This window comes from Pipistrellus kuhlii, unplaced genomic scaffold (genome assembly GCF_014108245.1).
Source record: "Pipistrellus kuhlii isolate mPipKuh1 unplaced genomic scaffold, mPipKuh1.p scaffold_m20_p_9, whole genome shotgun sequence".
NCBI classification, from domain to species: Eukaryota; Metazoa; Chordata; class Mammalia; order Chiroptera; family Vespertilionidae; genus Pipistrellus; species Pipistrellus kuhlii.
Window position 1 is genome coordinate 36,967,936 of NW_023425595.1, and position 17,878 is coordinate 36,985,813.

The 17,878-nt window shown below is 45.9% G+C and overlaps 1 protein-coding gene across 6 annotated transcripts in view; it reads right to left on the reverse strand.

Annotated features, from left to right (window-relative positions):
* The window catches only part of TENM4 (teneurin transmembrane protein 4), a 547,191-nt gene that overhangs the window by 59,940 nt on the left and 469,373 nt on the right, over positions 1-17,878 (reverse strand). For all 6 annotated transcript variants that reach the window (XM_045577427.1, XM_045577429.1, XM_045577432.1 and 3 more), the window contains 4 exons: positions 8,424-8,543; positions 3,657-3,918; positions 1,103-1,370; positions 649-792 (listed from right to left, as the gene is read on the reverse strand). In XM_045577427.1, coding sequence (XP_045433383.1) covers positions 649-792; positions 1,103-1,370; positions 3,657-3,918; positions 8,424-8,543 — 794 coding nt within the window. The remainder of the gene's footprint in view (positions 1-648; positions 793-1,102; positions 1,371-3,656; positions 3,919-8,423; positions 8,544-17,878) is intronic.

A 17,878-nucleotide genomic window follows, 5' to 3' on the forward strand; every position in this document is an offset into this window, starting at 1 on the left:
TTAGGACATCATTACTCAGTAAGTGGTCTCATCCTAGAACACAGAGTGAGCTACTGGAATTCAGATCTGACTGTGGCACCTGATGCTTCACACCTTTCAGAGGCTTGACATTTGCCTCTGGATGAACTGCAGCTGCCCAAGCCCTCAGCTTTGGCTTTTGCTCTTCCCTTCATTTCACCCTTTGCTCAAACCACAGGGACTCTCCTCTCCAATTGCTCTTCTTCCATGCTTCAGTGCTTTGGCACATCCTGTGCCCTCTCTTTGCTTGAGACAGGGCTAATCCTGCTGTCCCTCTGAGACTCGGTTCAGAAGTTTTCTCCGAACCACGAAGCTGAGTAACGTGTCCCTCTTCTATGCCCCAGTGTCCTTGCTCCCTCTGTGACGGCACTGTCCATGGCATGGCATGGAAATTGCCTGGAAAGTATTGGCCTTTGACCAGAGTAAATTCTTGAGGCCTTTCTATTCTGCTTCCCCTGAGCCCAGCAGTGACAAGCACAGAGCAGGGGCCCCAGGAATACTCAGACTAATCCTTCACACAGATGGGTCCCACAGGAGCCCGTGGAATCTGAAGTGTGTGCTTTTTGTCTCTCAGGGCACGAAGGACATCACACCAAGACTGGGCTCTGGGGATTTTATCCACCCACTCACCACTTTGGATGTTGAGGGCATGATGTTTGTCTAGGCTCCATCCTCCCAGCCTGGAAGCGTCGATTTCATAGCCCTGCAGCACTGCTGTTCTTTTCTCCCACAGGATCAGATCAGGGCAGGATTCATACTCATAACCCACGGAGACTGCAGACAACGAAAGGCACAGAATGCACAGTGAGCAAGGCCTCTTCTTTGGCTTTAAATTTGCACGCAAGGCCCCTGCCTGTCTTTTGTAGAAAAGGATAAAGGATCACATTTCTAAGTGGAACCACATCTATTATAGATGCAGAACTAACACAGGGATGCTGGGCCTTAATATCCCTTTTTTGAAGAGTGATCGTATATTATTAGGAAAAATTAAACAAATATATTAACTAATTTTTAAAAGGACCCAGGTAAATAGATTCTTGTCTTTCTTGAGGTTGGTGTTGCGTCCTGTGGCTGGGAGACTTACCGAAGGCTTCTGAGAGCCCAAACACCTTCTGGTTGTAGACATCCGTCTTGTCCCAGATGAAATAGTAGGACAAGTCTGGGGCCGCAGCAAACCACTTCCTGAAGAGGCGGCCCTCCACCGCCACCATGAGGTGCACCTTCATGAGGTTGAAGGGGATGGTCGGATGGGTGAGGCTGACCCTCAGGACAGACTTGTAGCCTGGCGTACGGCTGCTCAAATAACTCAGCCTCATCTTGCCGCCAGAGATGGCGATTTCCTCTTGCAGGGCCTAGAGAGACAGATCACAGTGAGTGACAGTCATGAGGTCACTGGTGCAGGGGAGATGGCCATGCCTCTTGAACTCTTGTTCAAGAAGTAGAGGGGAGAGCAAAGAGGAAGGAGGGGAAGAGCAGAGAGGAGGAGCAGGAACTAGAAGGGAGGGAAGAAAGAAGAGTGGGAAGCAGAATATGAAGATAGGCAGGAGGAATAAGGGGAAAAAGAAGAGAAGGAGAAGGTGGAGAGGGGAAAGAAGACTCTAGTTTGCAGGGTGGGCTCTCACAGGGCACAGCTCTGCCTCACTGAATTCCAGCTTCCTCCTCTATTCAACAAGGATGACAATGCTCAGCTCATTGCATGTGAGGAACTCATAAGGTCAGTGGTTCTCAGTCTTTCTAATGCCACGATCCTTTAATACAGTTCCTCATGTTGTGGTGACCCCCAACCATAAATTTATTTTCGTTGCTACTTCATAACTATAATTTTGCTACTGTTAATGAATTGTAATGTAAATATCTGTGTTTTCCGATAGTCTTAGGTGACCCTGCTAGCGGTCCACAGGTTGAGAACCGCTGCTGTAGAGCCTAAGACCATCGGATGCCCCCGCTCATCCACAGAAAGAGGTAGAAATGGCTGCATGGTGCTTCCTGCTCCAGCACTGTGCTGTATGAACAGAGTGGCTCAACAGGTGTGATAGACTCAGATCCACAGTGCAAAGTTGAAATGAATGCTGGGATTTTCAGGAGTATGGCAAAAGCAGAGCACTTTTATCTGCTTGATGCTCTGGGCTCTGTCTTAGGAAGGGGACATTAAATCAATCAAGGTTAACATAGCCATTAAAAGGACAATGAATATTCCACTCCTGTGTTCAACTGGGCCTTCACAAAGAAACTCTGTCCATTTCATATAGGGGTGTGAACTCCCACCCGCACTCCATTCCCTCGACTACTCAAAATCTTAGGGATTGGGCCTAAACCAAAAGCACTCTTCCTACATTTCAGCTTACAAGTTCTAATCAAAGTGGGCTCCATACCCCAGGGGATCACAGACAGGGTTTAAGGGCCATCCTGATGTTCTCACAAATATTTACATTCTGTGACATACCTTTTAAAATTTACATCTTCCAGTCCTTGCGAAGGCTCTCAGTGATGGGCTGGGAAAACCCAAGAGCTTGTTTTTATGTATGTCATAACAACCTGATAATAAGCAAGGTGTAAGGTTTGTGACCCAGCAGGACTCGGAGAGACCCAGCGCAGGGAGCGTTGTAGAAGGGTGGGACCTTTCACCTCATTTGTTCTAAAGCCCCTCCTCCTGGGAAAATGTCTAGCTGGAGCAGAACTGGGGCTGAGCAACAAATTACTCCTCTCCAGCAAGCCTTGTCTCCACTGACAGCCATTTCCTAAGAAAGGTCAGCTGGTTGTTGAGACAGGAGACAAGCGCTGAATCTCTGAAAAGGACTGGGGCTTCAACCTCGGGGTGCAATGAGAATTTCCAAACGGCTGTATTTTCTTCTTGTGGGCAGCATCTGAAGCCACTCAACAGGGCACGCACACACAGATGTGTTTGCCCAGCCAGGCATGAAATATACATACAAAAAAAATGTAACAACCTTCCGCTCCATCAGCACTGGCAACCCACGAACGTAGCCAGAGCTCTCATTAGGCAGGCAGTAAAGTGGGGCTTCTCCCACACTCCCAAATCTCTAGGCCTTGTTTCTCTCATAAGGAACTGGGCAGGGATGATGGAAAAAATTTCTTTGTTGGGCAGAGAATCTATCTTGATTTCTATTAGATTAAAATGCATCTTTCCAAATTACTTCATGTTAATGATAATTAAGGAAAGCACTTGCACATACAGTTTTGAGCCAAAGCAATCCTTAATTGGCAAGAAGGCAGAGCATGTAAACTAATCTTAATAATAATAATGGTTAAAATTTATTGAGCACTTAGTAGGTGCCAGACATTGTGCTAGGCACCTCATTCATATTTTCTCATTTTGTCTTTATCATTATGCTCACTATTGGGGATCCCTCTGTCTTAATTCACTTGGTAGAACCTATCACCATAGATATTTTAATAGAAATAGCGAAAAGGGGGGCGAATTCTGGAACTTGGGGGAAAGGAAAGTGGAAGCAAACTGGATGGCAGAGTGGAAGAGGAGTAGGGGCTTTTTATAGGATGGAGCGTGCCAGGCAGTTGGATTCTGCACGGTGGGCTGATGGGGTCTCTCTTTCTCTTTCCTCTGCCACTCCCCAAATAAAATGAAGGCTTGGAGAAATGCAGTTAGGAAAGCTGGGTACCTGAATTTCCGGAACGATGGGGCCTTTCTCTGCACAGGAGCTGGCAAAGGATGTCAGTGGGGACGGAGACACAATAGGGTTGGGGCGGGCGAAGTTGCTCAGGTCGCAGCTGGGAATCTCATTCTCTTCATGGCGCATGATGATGGTCTCCATGACAAAGAAGCGGTCCCAGGGCAGCCAGAGGGTATGCTCCTGAGTGATGAAAGGTGCCCGTTCGAACCGAAGGATGATGGAGATGCCGCCATTTGTGACCAAGTCAAAGCTGTTTGGGAAGTGGGAGGGTTGGAAAAAAGAAAAAGAGAAGAGGGGGGTGCGGGAAAAGGAGGAAACAGGAGATGATGATGATGAGGAGGAAGATGAGCAGGAGGAGGAAAAAAAATGGAGAAAGGAGAAAAAAATTACACCAAAGTGTCTGAGCACTTGTTGAGGAGACTTTAAAACCGAAAAGGCTTCATTGCAGACACAAACAGAAACAGATATTCCACAAAGTATTTAAAAAAAAAAAAAAAGTGAGAGAGAGAGAATTTGCCAAAGCCAAATTAAACACTGCTGCAATGGAGGGTGATTTGCCAAGACACAGGGCAGTGGTTGACCTGTGCTGTGGTGCTCCTAGTACATAGGGCTCTTGAGCTGATGCTCAGTGAAAAGTCAGAAGAATAAAGTGGAACAAGCCCTGCCCTGAAGTGAGGAACGCTAAGCCTAGTTCTGCCTCTGCCATAAACTACTGTGTGGTCTTGGGTAGGTCACTTAGCCTCTCTGATCCTCAATTCTCTCATCTATTGAATGTAAAGGTTCAAATGGACTCTTCTTAGGTCACTACGATTCTATGACTCTACATCAGCTTTAGTTCTGATTATGGTACATTACTCAGCACAGGCCTTCGGGATCACAAAAGAGCTAAGCAATCTTGAGACGCACAGTTAGAATCACAGTACACCAGAAGTGAATGGGGATCCAGAAGACTGAGTTCCAGCCTCTCAGGGGAGATGAGATCTCCATGACAGCATCCCTGAGAGCCTTCAATCATTGCCCTCTCCCAATCTGATGACAGTTAGTTTCTTCTACAAATACACCATTGGGGAGGCATTAAGTTCCTACTTGCACAGTTCCAGTGATAAGGAGCTTGCTATAATCTGTTCTCTAGCTAATTCTGGTTGTCATGATTTCTTTTTTTAATTGAGTCTGGGTCCTTCTCCTTATAATTCCTTATTTTCCAGCCCTTATTCTACCTGCTGAGGTGACTGAAAGATAGTCTGTCCTTTCTTCCTTTGACCATCCTTTAGGAGTTGGAAACAGTGATTCTGTTTACCTGACACCTCCAGGCTGGGGTGTCTTTTTTGTTTTTACTTTTAAGATGCACTTTCAAGGCTTGCCCTCATCTTATTATTATTATTTTTTTTAGGAGAACTCCTGCTAACTCCTTACCCACTCAGCATTCTCGCTCCCTGTCCTGGGCTCCTATTGCACCAGGTGCACTCCTCTTTACAGGCTGCATCATGCTGTCCTGGTATCACAATTTGAACTCTCTGGCCCAGGGCACTGATTCATCTCAGTCTTTCTGGAACCTAGCCCAGTGCTTGGTGATTGCAGTTTAGAGAATGAATGCATGAGTGATACTGTCAACGTCTTCTGAAATGACTGTCCACCAAACACCCTAAGTTCTTCCTTACTTTAGCTGTTAATGTCACTCAACCCAATGTTGACCTGTGCAGTGGGTTTTACAGACCCTAATGAAGGACCTCTCCTTTATTCCTGGTAAATGTACCTTGTGGGATTGGCTTCATTGTTCTAGCTTGCTCTTCCCTCCTCTAGAAGCAGGGGTTGATTTTTCATGGAATTGAGTCTGGGTCCTTCTTGGTAGGTGACACTCCCTGGATTCGGGTCCCCCCAAAAAAGCTTCTCACCCACTTTGCCTGTTTCCCACTCAGTCATCCTAGACCCACACTTAGGTAAAGACAGTTGGGCACAACCTGCTTTGATAAGTCACGAGAGAGAAAGACCAGAGAAGGGGCTTATTTGAACTAAGGCTCAGGGTTTGGCTTTACAGCAGAATGTCAATGGTTGGGGGGGGGGGGCACATGGACTGAACAGCATCTGTACTTTGACAGAAAAGTTTTTAACCATCAAACAGAATTTTAGCCTGACTTACAAGCTCCCTTTATGAGAGGATGCTCGTGGGGAGGGAGTGAAGCCCAAACATGAAAAGATATTCTCATGGCTGTGAGCAAGCTGGGGGCAACTGGCCTTGCCAAGAACTTGGTGGAATTAGCTCTTGCTAAGAGCCAGGTCTCCAGAAGGAAACCTTCTAGTGAACACAGATTTGAACCTGACACCAAAGGGGAGGCCCAGTTTTCAGGAAAAGCCCAAGCAGCTTTGGGCCAGTCCAAGCTCTGCTGCTCACTCCATAGGTGAGTTATGTCACCTGTCTGAGCTTCAATCTCTTCATGTAAAATGAAGTTAATGATCATAATCACTTGGCAGAGTTTTTAATTAGATAGATGGGATAATGGATGGGAAACGCACTGGCCCCATTCCCTGGGCCTCATGCTCTGTATAAATCCCATTTTTCAATTCAACGAGCTTGAACTGCTTCTCTTGTCTGCTACTCTTTTGAAATTTTTCTTCATGACTGGTATTTTCCATCTTTTTAATGATCTTTTTGGCTAACTTCTCTGGTACTGTTTTCTGTTTATGAGTTCTTGTTAAGACTGGAGGTCTCCCATTTCAGTGTGGAGTGTGTGTATGAGAGTGTATGTATATGTGTGCATTTGTGCATGTGTGGGCTGGACGAGGGCTTGCCTGGAGTATGGAGGTTACAAAGATGAGTTAGGCTTGGTCTCTGGAACTTCATATGTACATTATCATCTCCAACTATATCTCTAGCCTTAGAGTTTCTCCTGTGCTCTGAGAGGTAAGAAAGAAAGGGGGACAGGGAAGAGAGGGAGGGACATGGGCAAATATTACCCATTCACATACAACAAACAGAGATCTTCAGACACTTAGAGAATAGGCAGTGACTTTCCCATACATTATGAGAGTCTAAGTTGGGAAGAAAATTTAAGGCCCATAATGCACTGGTAAACACTCCTCTGAACCCCAAGCTATCAGTTGTTGCAACTTGGGCTACTGTGATGTCATTTAGCAGGCTGATACGGGAAAAATGGCTGATGCTTACCTCTTAGGACCCCCTGCTCTCAAGGGGCAGTAGAGATTGCAAGGGGGAGCACAAATAGGAGGGATCACAGCCTGGAGGCACTAGAGTGAGCTTTTTCCAAGGGCCAGCAAACATATGTTTTATGGACCCACTCTTACCAAGCACAGGGCAAAGGACTGACCCTTTGCCATCTCATATAAATAATAATCAATGAATGATGGTTAAATTTTTAGATAAAAAATAGCAGTCCCTATGGCTCCTTTTTGATGACTGCTTCTTAGCAGGTAATAATGTAGTCAGTAGTCAGAATAACTGTTGCCTACGATGTTGGCATCTGTTGTTTTAATAAAGCAGGCAGCCCTGAGCTAGAAGACAGTTCAGACAGAGCATGAGGAGGAAGATTCCTCCATGTTGTAGGGGAAGTTTGTGCTGAGGCCCTTGCTGGGATGGAACGTGTGCAGGGCGGGGAGCCAAGGCCTGGTCTGGCCAGGTTACCCGTAGTGACTGGCCACCAACCTCTTCCAGCTGGGCCTCTTCCCATTCCCAGGGAGTGAGAGGAAAGGGGGGGCTCCCTGTGTCAAGCTTGCCAACCCGTTAAGAGGCACACATGTCTACAAACAGATGAGCCTCTGCTTCATTATCACCTCGGCCGGGACATGTTCACATCTGATATTGGATTAAAGAGGTGCTAAAATCAATCAGGCTGCCGCATTATTTCCAACCCAGAGTGAAAATCAACCTTATGGGCCCACACTTAGCCAGATGGACTGCCACCACCTGATTTTATTAAAAATAGAGGACTTGTCACCACCGACAGCCTAAATATTCCACTTTCCTCCTTCCCCTCCCCTTTTCTCTAAAACGTTCTCATTGTTTGTAACTGTAACCATTACATTCTCATCATTTAATAACTTGTAAATTTAATAAACAGTTAATACTTATTGCCTACTTACCATGTGCCAGACCCTGGAAATACAGCAATGAACCAGAGTGGGGCAAGGAGCTAAGATTGTTCAGACACCTGCTATGTTCCAGGTGCTTCCCCATTCATCATAGAATCTAATCCTTACAACCAATTTATGAGCTAAATAGTGGTGGGGCCATTTAACAGACAAAGAGGTTGAGGCCCAGAATGGTGAGGTGATTTGTCTAAGAACACATAGTTAGCAAATGGGAGTGAAAAATGATTAAAAACAACAACAACTTTATTCTGCTGATGGTTCTCCCAGGGACCCAAGGTCAGACCTAGGTGGTTGCAGATGGAAAACACAGCAGAAATGGTAAGGGTTCTGGAGCTGTCTGGTCTGTAGACAGTGGTCCATGAGGCAGTGGTTTATATCCTAAGTCATGAAGCAGGAGACGATATTTAAGGTATCCTAGGTTGACTGTGAGAACCAAAAGAGAAGAAACTGCTTAATTTTTAGCCAAAGGGACTTAGGCCAGAGGGAGATACAAGGTCACACAGGTAGTGAGTTGCAGAACTTGGCATCTGAATTCAGGTCCTCTGAACCCAAATTCCATTGTCTTTCCATGTTGCCATTCCAACAGCAGTTCTGTGGCAAGACCACGAGAGCAGGGCCTTCACTAACCCTGGTCAACAAAAGGCCTCTTACCTGCCATCTTGCCTGCTGATCGTGTATCCAAAGAGAGGGTTATTGACGAAACTGATGTTCACACCAACCAGCGGGGTCCCATCTGATGTCATCACTTGACCACGAATGACACATGCATGCCTGTGGGTAGAGAAGAGTAACTAACATGATTACTCATGCACAGAACCCTGGCTGGCAGGGAGCCCCAGGAGGTCAGAATACAGAAGGCAGGTTACTCAGAGAGTCCTGCTACTCTGGGGCTCATAGTGTTTACTCCAGATGAATAATAGCATTTTTTTTAATACTGCCTCACTGTAAGGCATCAAAGTGTCCCCTAAAGAATTATTATTGGACTCTGGCCAGGCAGCTTGGAACATCATCCCGATGAGTCACGGTTGCAGGTTCAGTCCCTGGTCAGGGCATATGTAGGAGGCAAGCAATAGGTGCATGGATAAGTGGAACCACAAATTGATGTTTCTCTCTCACTTCTCCCTCTGCCCCCTCTCTAAATTCATTTAAAAGAAGAATTATTATTGGGAAATGCTTTCAAATATCTCACTCAGAGGTGCTTTTCTGAGGATACTACCTTATACTGTAAGGAGCTAAAGGTGATCTGAGAGGGCTATACAGTGTAGTTATGCCTGTGAATCTGGAGTCCTGTGACTTGGGTTCAACCCCAGCTTTTGCCACTTTCCAACTCTCTAAACATGCACAATATGTGACAGCTCTTTGGATCTGTTTTTTCATCCTGGTGCAGAGTAAGCTCCACCAGTGGCAGTGGTTATGATTGTCTCTAATAGTCTCACTTGGAAGTGGATGTATGAGAAAGTGAACAGAATAGAGGGCACTTCTCATCTGGCATTGCAGACAGGAGAAGGGCAGATGCTGGCATTGTCTCCCTGGAGTGGGTTCTGAAACCTATGACCTCTCCCAACATCTCCCTCCCCACTTTCCCTCTATATTCCAGACAACTAACCATCTGCTTCCCTTAAACTTGCCAGGCAAATTTGGTTAAAGCCTGTGTTTGTGCGATGTTCTTCCATCTGCCTCAAATGTAATTCCTGCACCCTCTATCACTGTTCCTTCCCCTTTAAGACCCAGATTCCAATGACATCTCTTCCCTGAAGCCTTTCTTGATGGTCCTAATTAGAACTAGTCACTCTTTTTAAAACCTGACTCAACACCTTGAGACTGTACCCCACCATCCATGTTTCTCTTCTCTACTAGGTCATGAGCTCCTTGAGGGTAGGATCAGGGTCTATTTCTCTCTCTCTGCAAGGCCTGGAAATGCCTAACAAGTACTAGGTCATTGTTGTTTTTTAAAAAAGGTGGTTTGAGTAAATTGGTGGGACAATGATCAAGAATGATGGTGTTTTTCCTACTGTTTCAGAAACAAAGCCTTTTTAAGCAGATGCCATTTTAAAAGGACCCCAAAGTGAAAAACAAATACAAGCAATATCTGCTAGATGGGGGCCCCCTTTTCTCTTTGGTTGATTCTGAAGGCAACTCTGTGGAGTCTTCGTCCTTGCAGAAGCCAGAGAAAAGCCAATTGGAAAATCACTGAATGAGAGGAAACTGGGGTCTATGAGGTTATGTTATTTGCCCCAAGCCACACAGAGAAGGTGGCAGAGGTAGGCCTTGAATCCAGGCCTCACAACTCTGGGCCCAACTCTAGAGCAGTCTGTTTACTACGAGCAATGGGTAGAAATGAAGGTGAGCACTAGGGTCAATGTAATAAGGGATCAGGGCACTGAAAGAAATGGGGGCAGCCCTCATTGACAATTCAGAGGCAAGTGCTTATTGTACACTCAACTTTCTCCATTCGCCTCGGTCCAGAAGGCTTTGTTTCTGGCCTAGGGAAGAGCCACAAATGAGGTCTGGGGGCATTTATAAAAAAAACTCTCAAACTCAGCCTCTGCTTTATTAGGTGCTTACATCTCTACCTTCTAGAGTGATAAACTTTTCTCTGTTGGATAAGAAAAGCAATTAACACCAGGCTTGTAAGCAGCTGGTCTCACTGGTGTCAGCTTGTCCTTTCTGAAGGCAAGAACAGCAAGAACAACTACCCACAATGCATCCCACTCCCTGCCCCCACCCATCCCACCCCACCTCACCTCCCGACACACAATCTGGTTAATGCTAATTCAGTCAGTGGTTTCCTTCCGAGGCCCTTGGTCTAAATGCAATTACATGGCAAACAAGTTAAGCGGGCAAGGCTCAGCAAAGACTCTCAGTCCTGCTCTGAAGGTCTCCTGATATGTTTACGCAAAATTATCTCTCCGCTAATGGGAGACTTATTCCATTAATTGTATTCAGCTGGTGCTGAGAGATGCTTTCTTTAATGGGGGGAAATTGAATTTCTTACTGCTGGAACTTGGTCCTCTTAGATAGAGGATTGCTAACAGATCCCACCTCCTGGTGCTGGCCCCTATGCAGCCTTCTTCTGACATGTGTGTCTTCAGGTTCTGCCTGGACAATAACCAGCCCTCTGGAAATGATCTCCTTTGGGGGCTGCCCTGATTGCTGCCCCTTGGACACATGTGGGCCGGCCTCCTCTGATTTATCTTTCTTTGGGGATCCCCTGATAATTGGGAAACATGAAATGAGTACCATTTGGCTATCCTGTGACCTCCACTTCAGCAAGCCAGAGCAGATGTCATTTTAGCCCAGGCTCCTGTGGATTGCTTTAGATTCTGGACAAGATTAAGTAGACTCCCTGTGCCCCTGTAGGCCACAGAGACCTCTTGCTAAAACAGGCATTTGGCTCAGGAATGAAGTCCTGGAGAAAAACACTTCCATCCACCTTCTGTTTGACCATGATTTTCAGTTGTCGAAGAAAGTCCAGGGTAACATAAAGCCTTCCTTGGAACAAAGGGGATGGGGAAGTCTGCTCTGTGGAGGCCTCTGAAATGTGTCTCCTGCCACATGTTTTTGTTCAGGGAGGTTTGAAAAGGCATGGGTGTTGGGCTTCCAAATGCTTTTTTTTCTTTTCTTTGTCCATTTATTTAATGAATACCACCAGTGGTGTACTGCCAAACATTGAACAATTGACTTTTGAAAGAAAAATACCTTTAATTTATAGCATTTGCCTATATCTGTGGTGTAAATACTTCCATGATGGCCGATTTCAACTACCCATGAAATGTCACTGAACCCAGAGCTGGGAAGAGATGCACAGTAATATACCGTCATATAGTATTTCCACCACAGAGATGCAATACTAGTCGACCTAAATAAACTCCAGTGCAAAAATACAATAAAATAACTAGGAAGTGATAAGTTTTGATTATTTATTACCTTTTAAAAACATAATTTCTTCAAGTTTAATTCTATATAATTTAGTTTTTAATAATATTTGTGCTTTAAAATTAGCTTATAGCCCTAACCAGTGTGGTTCAGTTGGTTGGGCATTGTCCTGTGCACTGAGAGGTTGCTGGCTTGATTCCTGGTCAGGGCATATGCCTGGGTTTTGGGCTTGATCCCTGGTAGGGGGTTGTGAAGGAGGTACCTGATTGATGTTTCACTTTCATATTGATGTTTCTCTCTCCCTCTCCTGCTCCCTTTCCTTCTCCCTCTTCCTCTCTCTCTTAAAAAAAAAAAAATCAATACAAAAAATATATAGCTTTCAGAATTCCTCACAGGTCAGTTCTCCTGAGCTTGAATGAGCTGGTTTCTGTACTCCACTAGAACACCAACCCTATACAAAGGGGCAATGTGGCTAAGAAATAGTTGCTGCTTTGACCATAACATTCCACAATGGAAGACGACCTTGGCGAGAAATCACTAACACAGGGTACAAATCATAGTCACCAACTTGGCTTCCTACCTGGCTCATATGATCTTCTTATTATCTGGCCTATATTTGATGTGTTTTGCTTTCCCTTGGTCACTGTCTTGGCATAATGGAGTTTGGGGTATTATTTTCTATTCATCCTCAGAGTCCCCACTAAGCTGTCATCACCTCAGTGAGGCTATTACCATTTTTTTTTCTGACACAATTTATCACACCTCCTCTAAATCTTCCAGGTCCTCTAAATCTTCCAGGTATTTCTCCATGTTTGTGACTGTCATATTATTATATCACTAGAGGCCCGGTGCACAAAATTTGTGCACTTGGGGGCATCCCCTCAGCCTGGATTGTGAGAGGTGCAGGCCAGGCTGAAGGACCCCACTGGTGCACCATTGGGCCAGGGAGGGACATGGGAGGTTGGCCAGCCAGGAGGAACTGTGGGAGGGCTCCAGGGCATGTCCAGCTGTCTTGCTCAGTCCTGATTGGCCAGACCCCAGCTAACCTACTGGTAGGAGTGTCTGCCCCCTGGTGGTCAGTACACATCATAGCAACTGGTCAACTGGCTGACTATCAGCCCCTTGGTGGTTAGTGCATGTCATAGTGAGTGGTTGAACAGCCTTAGCATATCATTAGCATATTACGCTTTGATTGGTTGAATGACTGACCTGATGAATGGACACTGAGCATATCAGCTTTTGTTATATAGTATTCACATTTACATAGCTCTCTTACATATTTATCTATGAGATAGAGGAGGGTGGGACTGCATCTCCGGTGGCTACAGTAAGCATGAAATATTGCTCCCTGAGACTTTGTTAGGTAAAAATGAGCAAGTCACTGAAACTCAGAGAGAAAAGACTTGCTCCAAGGTCAGACAGCAAAGAACTCAATTGGCTGAGCTGACACTCAAAGCTAGGACTTCTTACTTCTAGGTCCTTATTCTTACTACTGTTATATATCTGTAGTCACTAAAATTCACTTTAATATCATAAAAAAAACCCTGGGTACCTACTAAACACTAGGCACTGTGTTAGGAGCTGGGGATTTCAAAATGCATGCAGTGTAGTCCCCAGTTGCTTGCTGGAGCTCACCAAAGCCAATGTGAAATCCTGAGTGTAGTTGTCTCTGACACCAGTGAGTCAACACATGAGCTTGGCATATGTCAGGCAGCTGGGATACAAAACAGGCAATTAGGCTGGGCGAACTCTGCCAGAAAGGAATGCTTGTGCCAGGCCAAGAGGGGCATCAAGCATGCTGGCATTAGTCCAGTCATGCACTCAGGGCCTGACTGAGGGCCATGCTGACACCAAGGAGAGGGAAGGTCAGCCTGGTTGCTTCCTGAGGGCAGTGGCCAGGTTTGGGATCAAGACAGGTCACTGCTAGACAGACAAAACCCCTGAGAAACAGAATCAAGAAAATAACCTAACCTCAGCTGTCAGTCAGGGAGAAGCGGTAGGAGTGTGGTGAAAAGGGACCTGGGCAGGGTGGCTGTTCTAAGTGCATGATCTTGGAGAGTCTTCTGACCTCTCTGGGCCTTCATTCTCTCCTCAATGCAGGCTGCAGTTTTCTGCAACTGGATATAAAATAGAATCTAACACCTATTTAAGAATGGATAGCAGCTTTAATCTGGTACCACTCAACCTAACTCAAGTAGTTCTGCTACATGCTTTAGAATGTTGATGGAGCACATACACTGCTTATACTTATTTCTAGGTTGTTCCCTCTCTCTGGAACCTTCCACCTGCCCTGTTCACAGCTGACAACTACCTAGGCTCACCCTCAGCACCCACCTGGAGCATTCACCAAATGGTACTCAGCACTCCTGGCCCTCGGGGCTCCTCTGCAGAAACGATGAGTGCTGTCACCTATCAGACAATCTTTCTCCCAGCAGAACCCTGAGCTCCCTGAAGTCAGGACCACATCTCCATCACGGCTGTGATCTTAGCACTGAGGGTGGCTGGTGCCCATTTCTGAATGGGCATAAGAAAGCCTCCACCCAAACAAGGGTTTGCCCTGGAATTTGAAAGCAGGGTACATAGTAAGCTCTTGATAAGCTGTTTACTGAAGGAATAAAGAACTGATGTGTTCCTGTAACGGAAGGTGATGCCAGAGAACTTGGAGTTACTTGACCTTGACAGGGTTCTGGCTAAAAAGGGAACTGAGGGCTGAGGGGCTGGGCCTTCCTAACTGCTCTGCCCAAGCTGCCTTGCAAAGCGTGGCTCCTGCCCTCGGAGGTCCGCCGGACTCAGCTCGCAGACCTCCTGCTTTGTTGTGTAGCCCCTCATCTGTACCTCTTTTTTTGAAAAATTAAAAACAAAACAAACCAACTGTCAGAAATTACGTTACATTTGTTATTCAAGTGTATATTACACAAACAGATAAAGGAAGGTGAAGGGAGAAAAACGGCAGCTTTAACTTGTTTCATTAAATGAACACTGCTAAGGAAACTCGTATTCGGGAGATTAGAATAATCATTTGGGATGCAGGTGGTGAAAAAGATCTTCCGTCCTTCTCTGTTTTAAAATATTTGCTACTCTTTGCCACTCCTGGCTATGCAAATCACTCCTTCACATTACCCATTTAAAGCAGATTTATATGCCTGACCTGCACCATCCCTTGCTAACTCATGCTGATTGATGGGATCTTTCCAGCCTCTACCACACTTTACCCGACATCTTGTGGGAACCTCATCTGGGCCCAAATAAGAAGTCCCACCTCTTGGTCTGTCAAACCACCCCCATCCAGAAGGTTCCTAGCGGAAGAGAAACCCGGTCCACTCTGCAGCCTCCAAGACCTTCTTTCCAGCCCCGCCACACAAGCTGCTCTGTAGCTCTCTCTCTAGCCTTCCATTCCAGAGCTCTGCCTCTGTTTCCTTAACCAGCTTTTCCATATTCACACTCTTGGCAACCCACTAGTCATGCCATGTAAGAAAAGATCTTCCTGATCGTCTCTTTCAAACTTCTCACTGTAGAGGCGAGAAAACAACATCCACACAGGGAATGGACTTGCCCATCTCACAGGAGTTGCTGAGGAGCCAGATTCAAATGAAGGATGCATCATTTAGTATCTGTGAGAACCCGGGAAAGTCACCTCACCTCTCAAACTACTCACCGCCTGACCCAGCACATGCCTAAACAGCTCTGATCACCCACACCTATGGGCAACCTCTCGCGCATGCTGATGCTCTGGGCGGAGTCCTCTCCTCCAGGAACCCTCTGACATGCTTCCTGCTGGCTGACACAGGCGCACACAGGAGCAGAGCCCTTGACTGTTTATAACACTGGGGCCTGCAGGCTGGATTCACAGGGTCGAGGCTCATGGACCCACAGTGGAGGCAGAGCAGGGGAGGCAGACTTCTCCCCTCTGCCAGAATACTGCCCAGAGGTAGCATCTCCCAACATCACAGCCCCTCACTGTGTAATTCACTTAGTCAACTCTTAATGCCTCCATGCTCGGACTGGAGGGCCCTTTGGACTCACTGCAGAGGCGTTTGGAAAGTCCTCACCCAATATTCTCCAGAGACGACAGTGTTTGTAATGCGATGTGTGGCTCCCCAACATTTTTTCTTATTGCTAGGCATTTATCAGTGTTGGATGGATGGGCAGGGAGTCCCTGACCTATGAACACTGCGATCACTGCTTGAGTGAGCCCTCATGGAGGACTTCAGGATCTCCAGGACTCGGGCTCTGTTACCACCTTGCTGAGTCAGGAGCTTACTCTGGGTTAAAGCTTCTTCTTCTACCACAAAGGGTTGATGACCTCAAAGGTCCATTCGCCTCTGCCCACCATGGTGTGGGACATTGGGTCAATTATATAATTATGCTAATATTACAGGCTAAGATTCTCACTTTCATCCCAGTTCCCATGGTGACACTAAAACTATACAAATATTGATGCCATTGCTAATGCTAACATTGAGTCTTGCTGTTAGCGGTAACAGCTACTAACAATTATTAAATGCTTATTGCGCTGACATGTGTTTTACATATTGTTTAATCCTTAGACATTCCTATGAGATATGGATTATTATCCTCATATGACAGATAAGAAGAGTGAGGCACAGAGTGATTAAGATACTTGTCCTAGGTCACACAGCTAGCAAAGGATGGGTCTAAGATTCAAGCCGAGGCTGCCTGCCTTTGAGGCAGTGCTCTGAAGGAAGCACTAATACCTACTGCACATTAGCTTTTGTGTGTGTGTGTGTGTGTGTGTGTGTGTGTTTGTGTGTGCATGCAGTATTAGAGAGAAAGTCAGGGACACCTGGGGTTGAGTGTTGTAGTATCACCATGCTGTTGAGATTTCTGAATCGATGATGCTGAGATGGGAATATAAAGGGACTAGAAGAGAAGACCTGAGGCCCAGCACATGGGATCCAGGGCCAACTGGTGTGGCTCTGTATTCTGGCTCTGCCACTTATAAGCCCTATGTCCTTGGCCAGGTTATCCCACTTCACTGTGCCTCAGTTTCATAGCTGCAAAATGAGGATGGTGAAGTCCCTATGTCATCTGGTTTGGGGGGAGATGTAGAGGTGTTAGTCCTTATGAAACTTACAAAGCATTTGGAACAATGCTTTACACATGGGCCATCCTTGGGAAATGCTGGCTGTTATTACTGAATGTGTGCTATGTGCCAGCCACTGGGATTTGGGGTAATTTATCTCATCTAATCTTCCCAACCAACTGCAGGGTGGGAATTAGTAAATCCACATTTCAGATGAAGAAATTGAGCAAGCTCTCACACCTAAGGCCACTTGCTCTAACTTGCCCCTGGATTAGATTTGAATGCAGGCTCTCTCCTCTAAGCCCCGAGTGGTTCCAGCTTCAGCATAGCATCCTCCGCCAACGCTTCCTGTGATGGACAGCTACGAACAAGCTTAAGCTACAGCGCAAACAGGGATTATAATTCGTCTTTGAAATCAATAAAAGGATGATCAAGTGGCAGAGGAGGAGTTGTTAGCTGCTCATCGAGATGATGTGAAAAGTTGCTGCCTGCATCCTGAATTAAATTCACCTCGTTGCTTTATCATCATAAACATTCGTTTCAATATGGGGAGGGATTTCTAAAAAACCAACATGAATAATATATGATGGTTGGCATTTTGGAGGAAGCAGGATCCATACTTTCTTCCATCTTCCATCAGGGTAATTTATCATTGTCTTTCTCTTAGCCTCCCCCCACCTCCTTTTAAACTGGTGGGGTAGCCTGTCAGCTCAGCTTGTACTGAAAATGCAGGAGTATAATTCAATAATAAATTCGCTCAGAGGCCAGCTGTCAGGAAGCTGGTGTTTATTTGAACTCCATTAGATGCTCTCTCCCGCTCAGCCTCTCTCAGGGCTATCTGAGGGCTGCCTAAGGCCGGGGATGGGAAGAGAGGAGTGGAGTGGCAAGCAAATGCTTTTCTGTAACTGCTCTGCCATCGACACATATGTGGCTTCAGATCTGCAGGGGGCTAATAAAAATTATATTGCATTCATAATCTTTTCTCTCTCCTTTCCATTATTTTGTTCCTCTTGTAAACTCTTGTTTTAAATTTTCCTGAAAATTATGCGCCTTCATAAAGGGTCTGAAAGAAACTCTGAAGACTTATGAGACATCAGGTGACTTCACCTCTGCTTACAGCCAGTGTGAAGTCCTTGAGGAGATGAAATGCTCTGATCTGGTGAGTGAACAGTGAGGAGCATAGCTC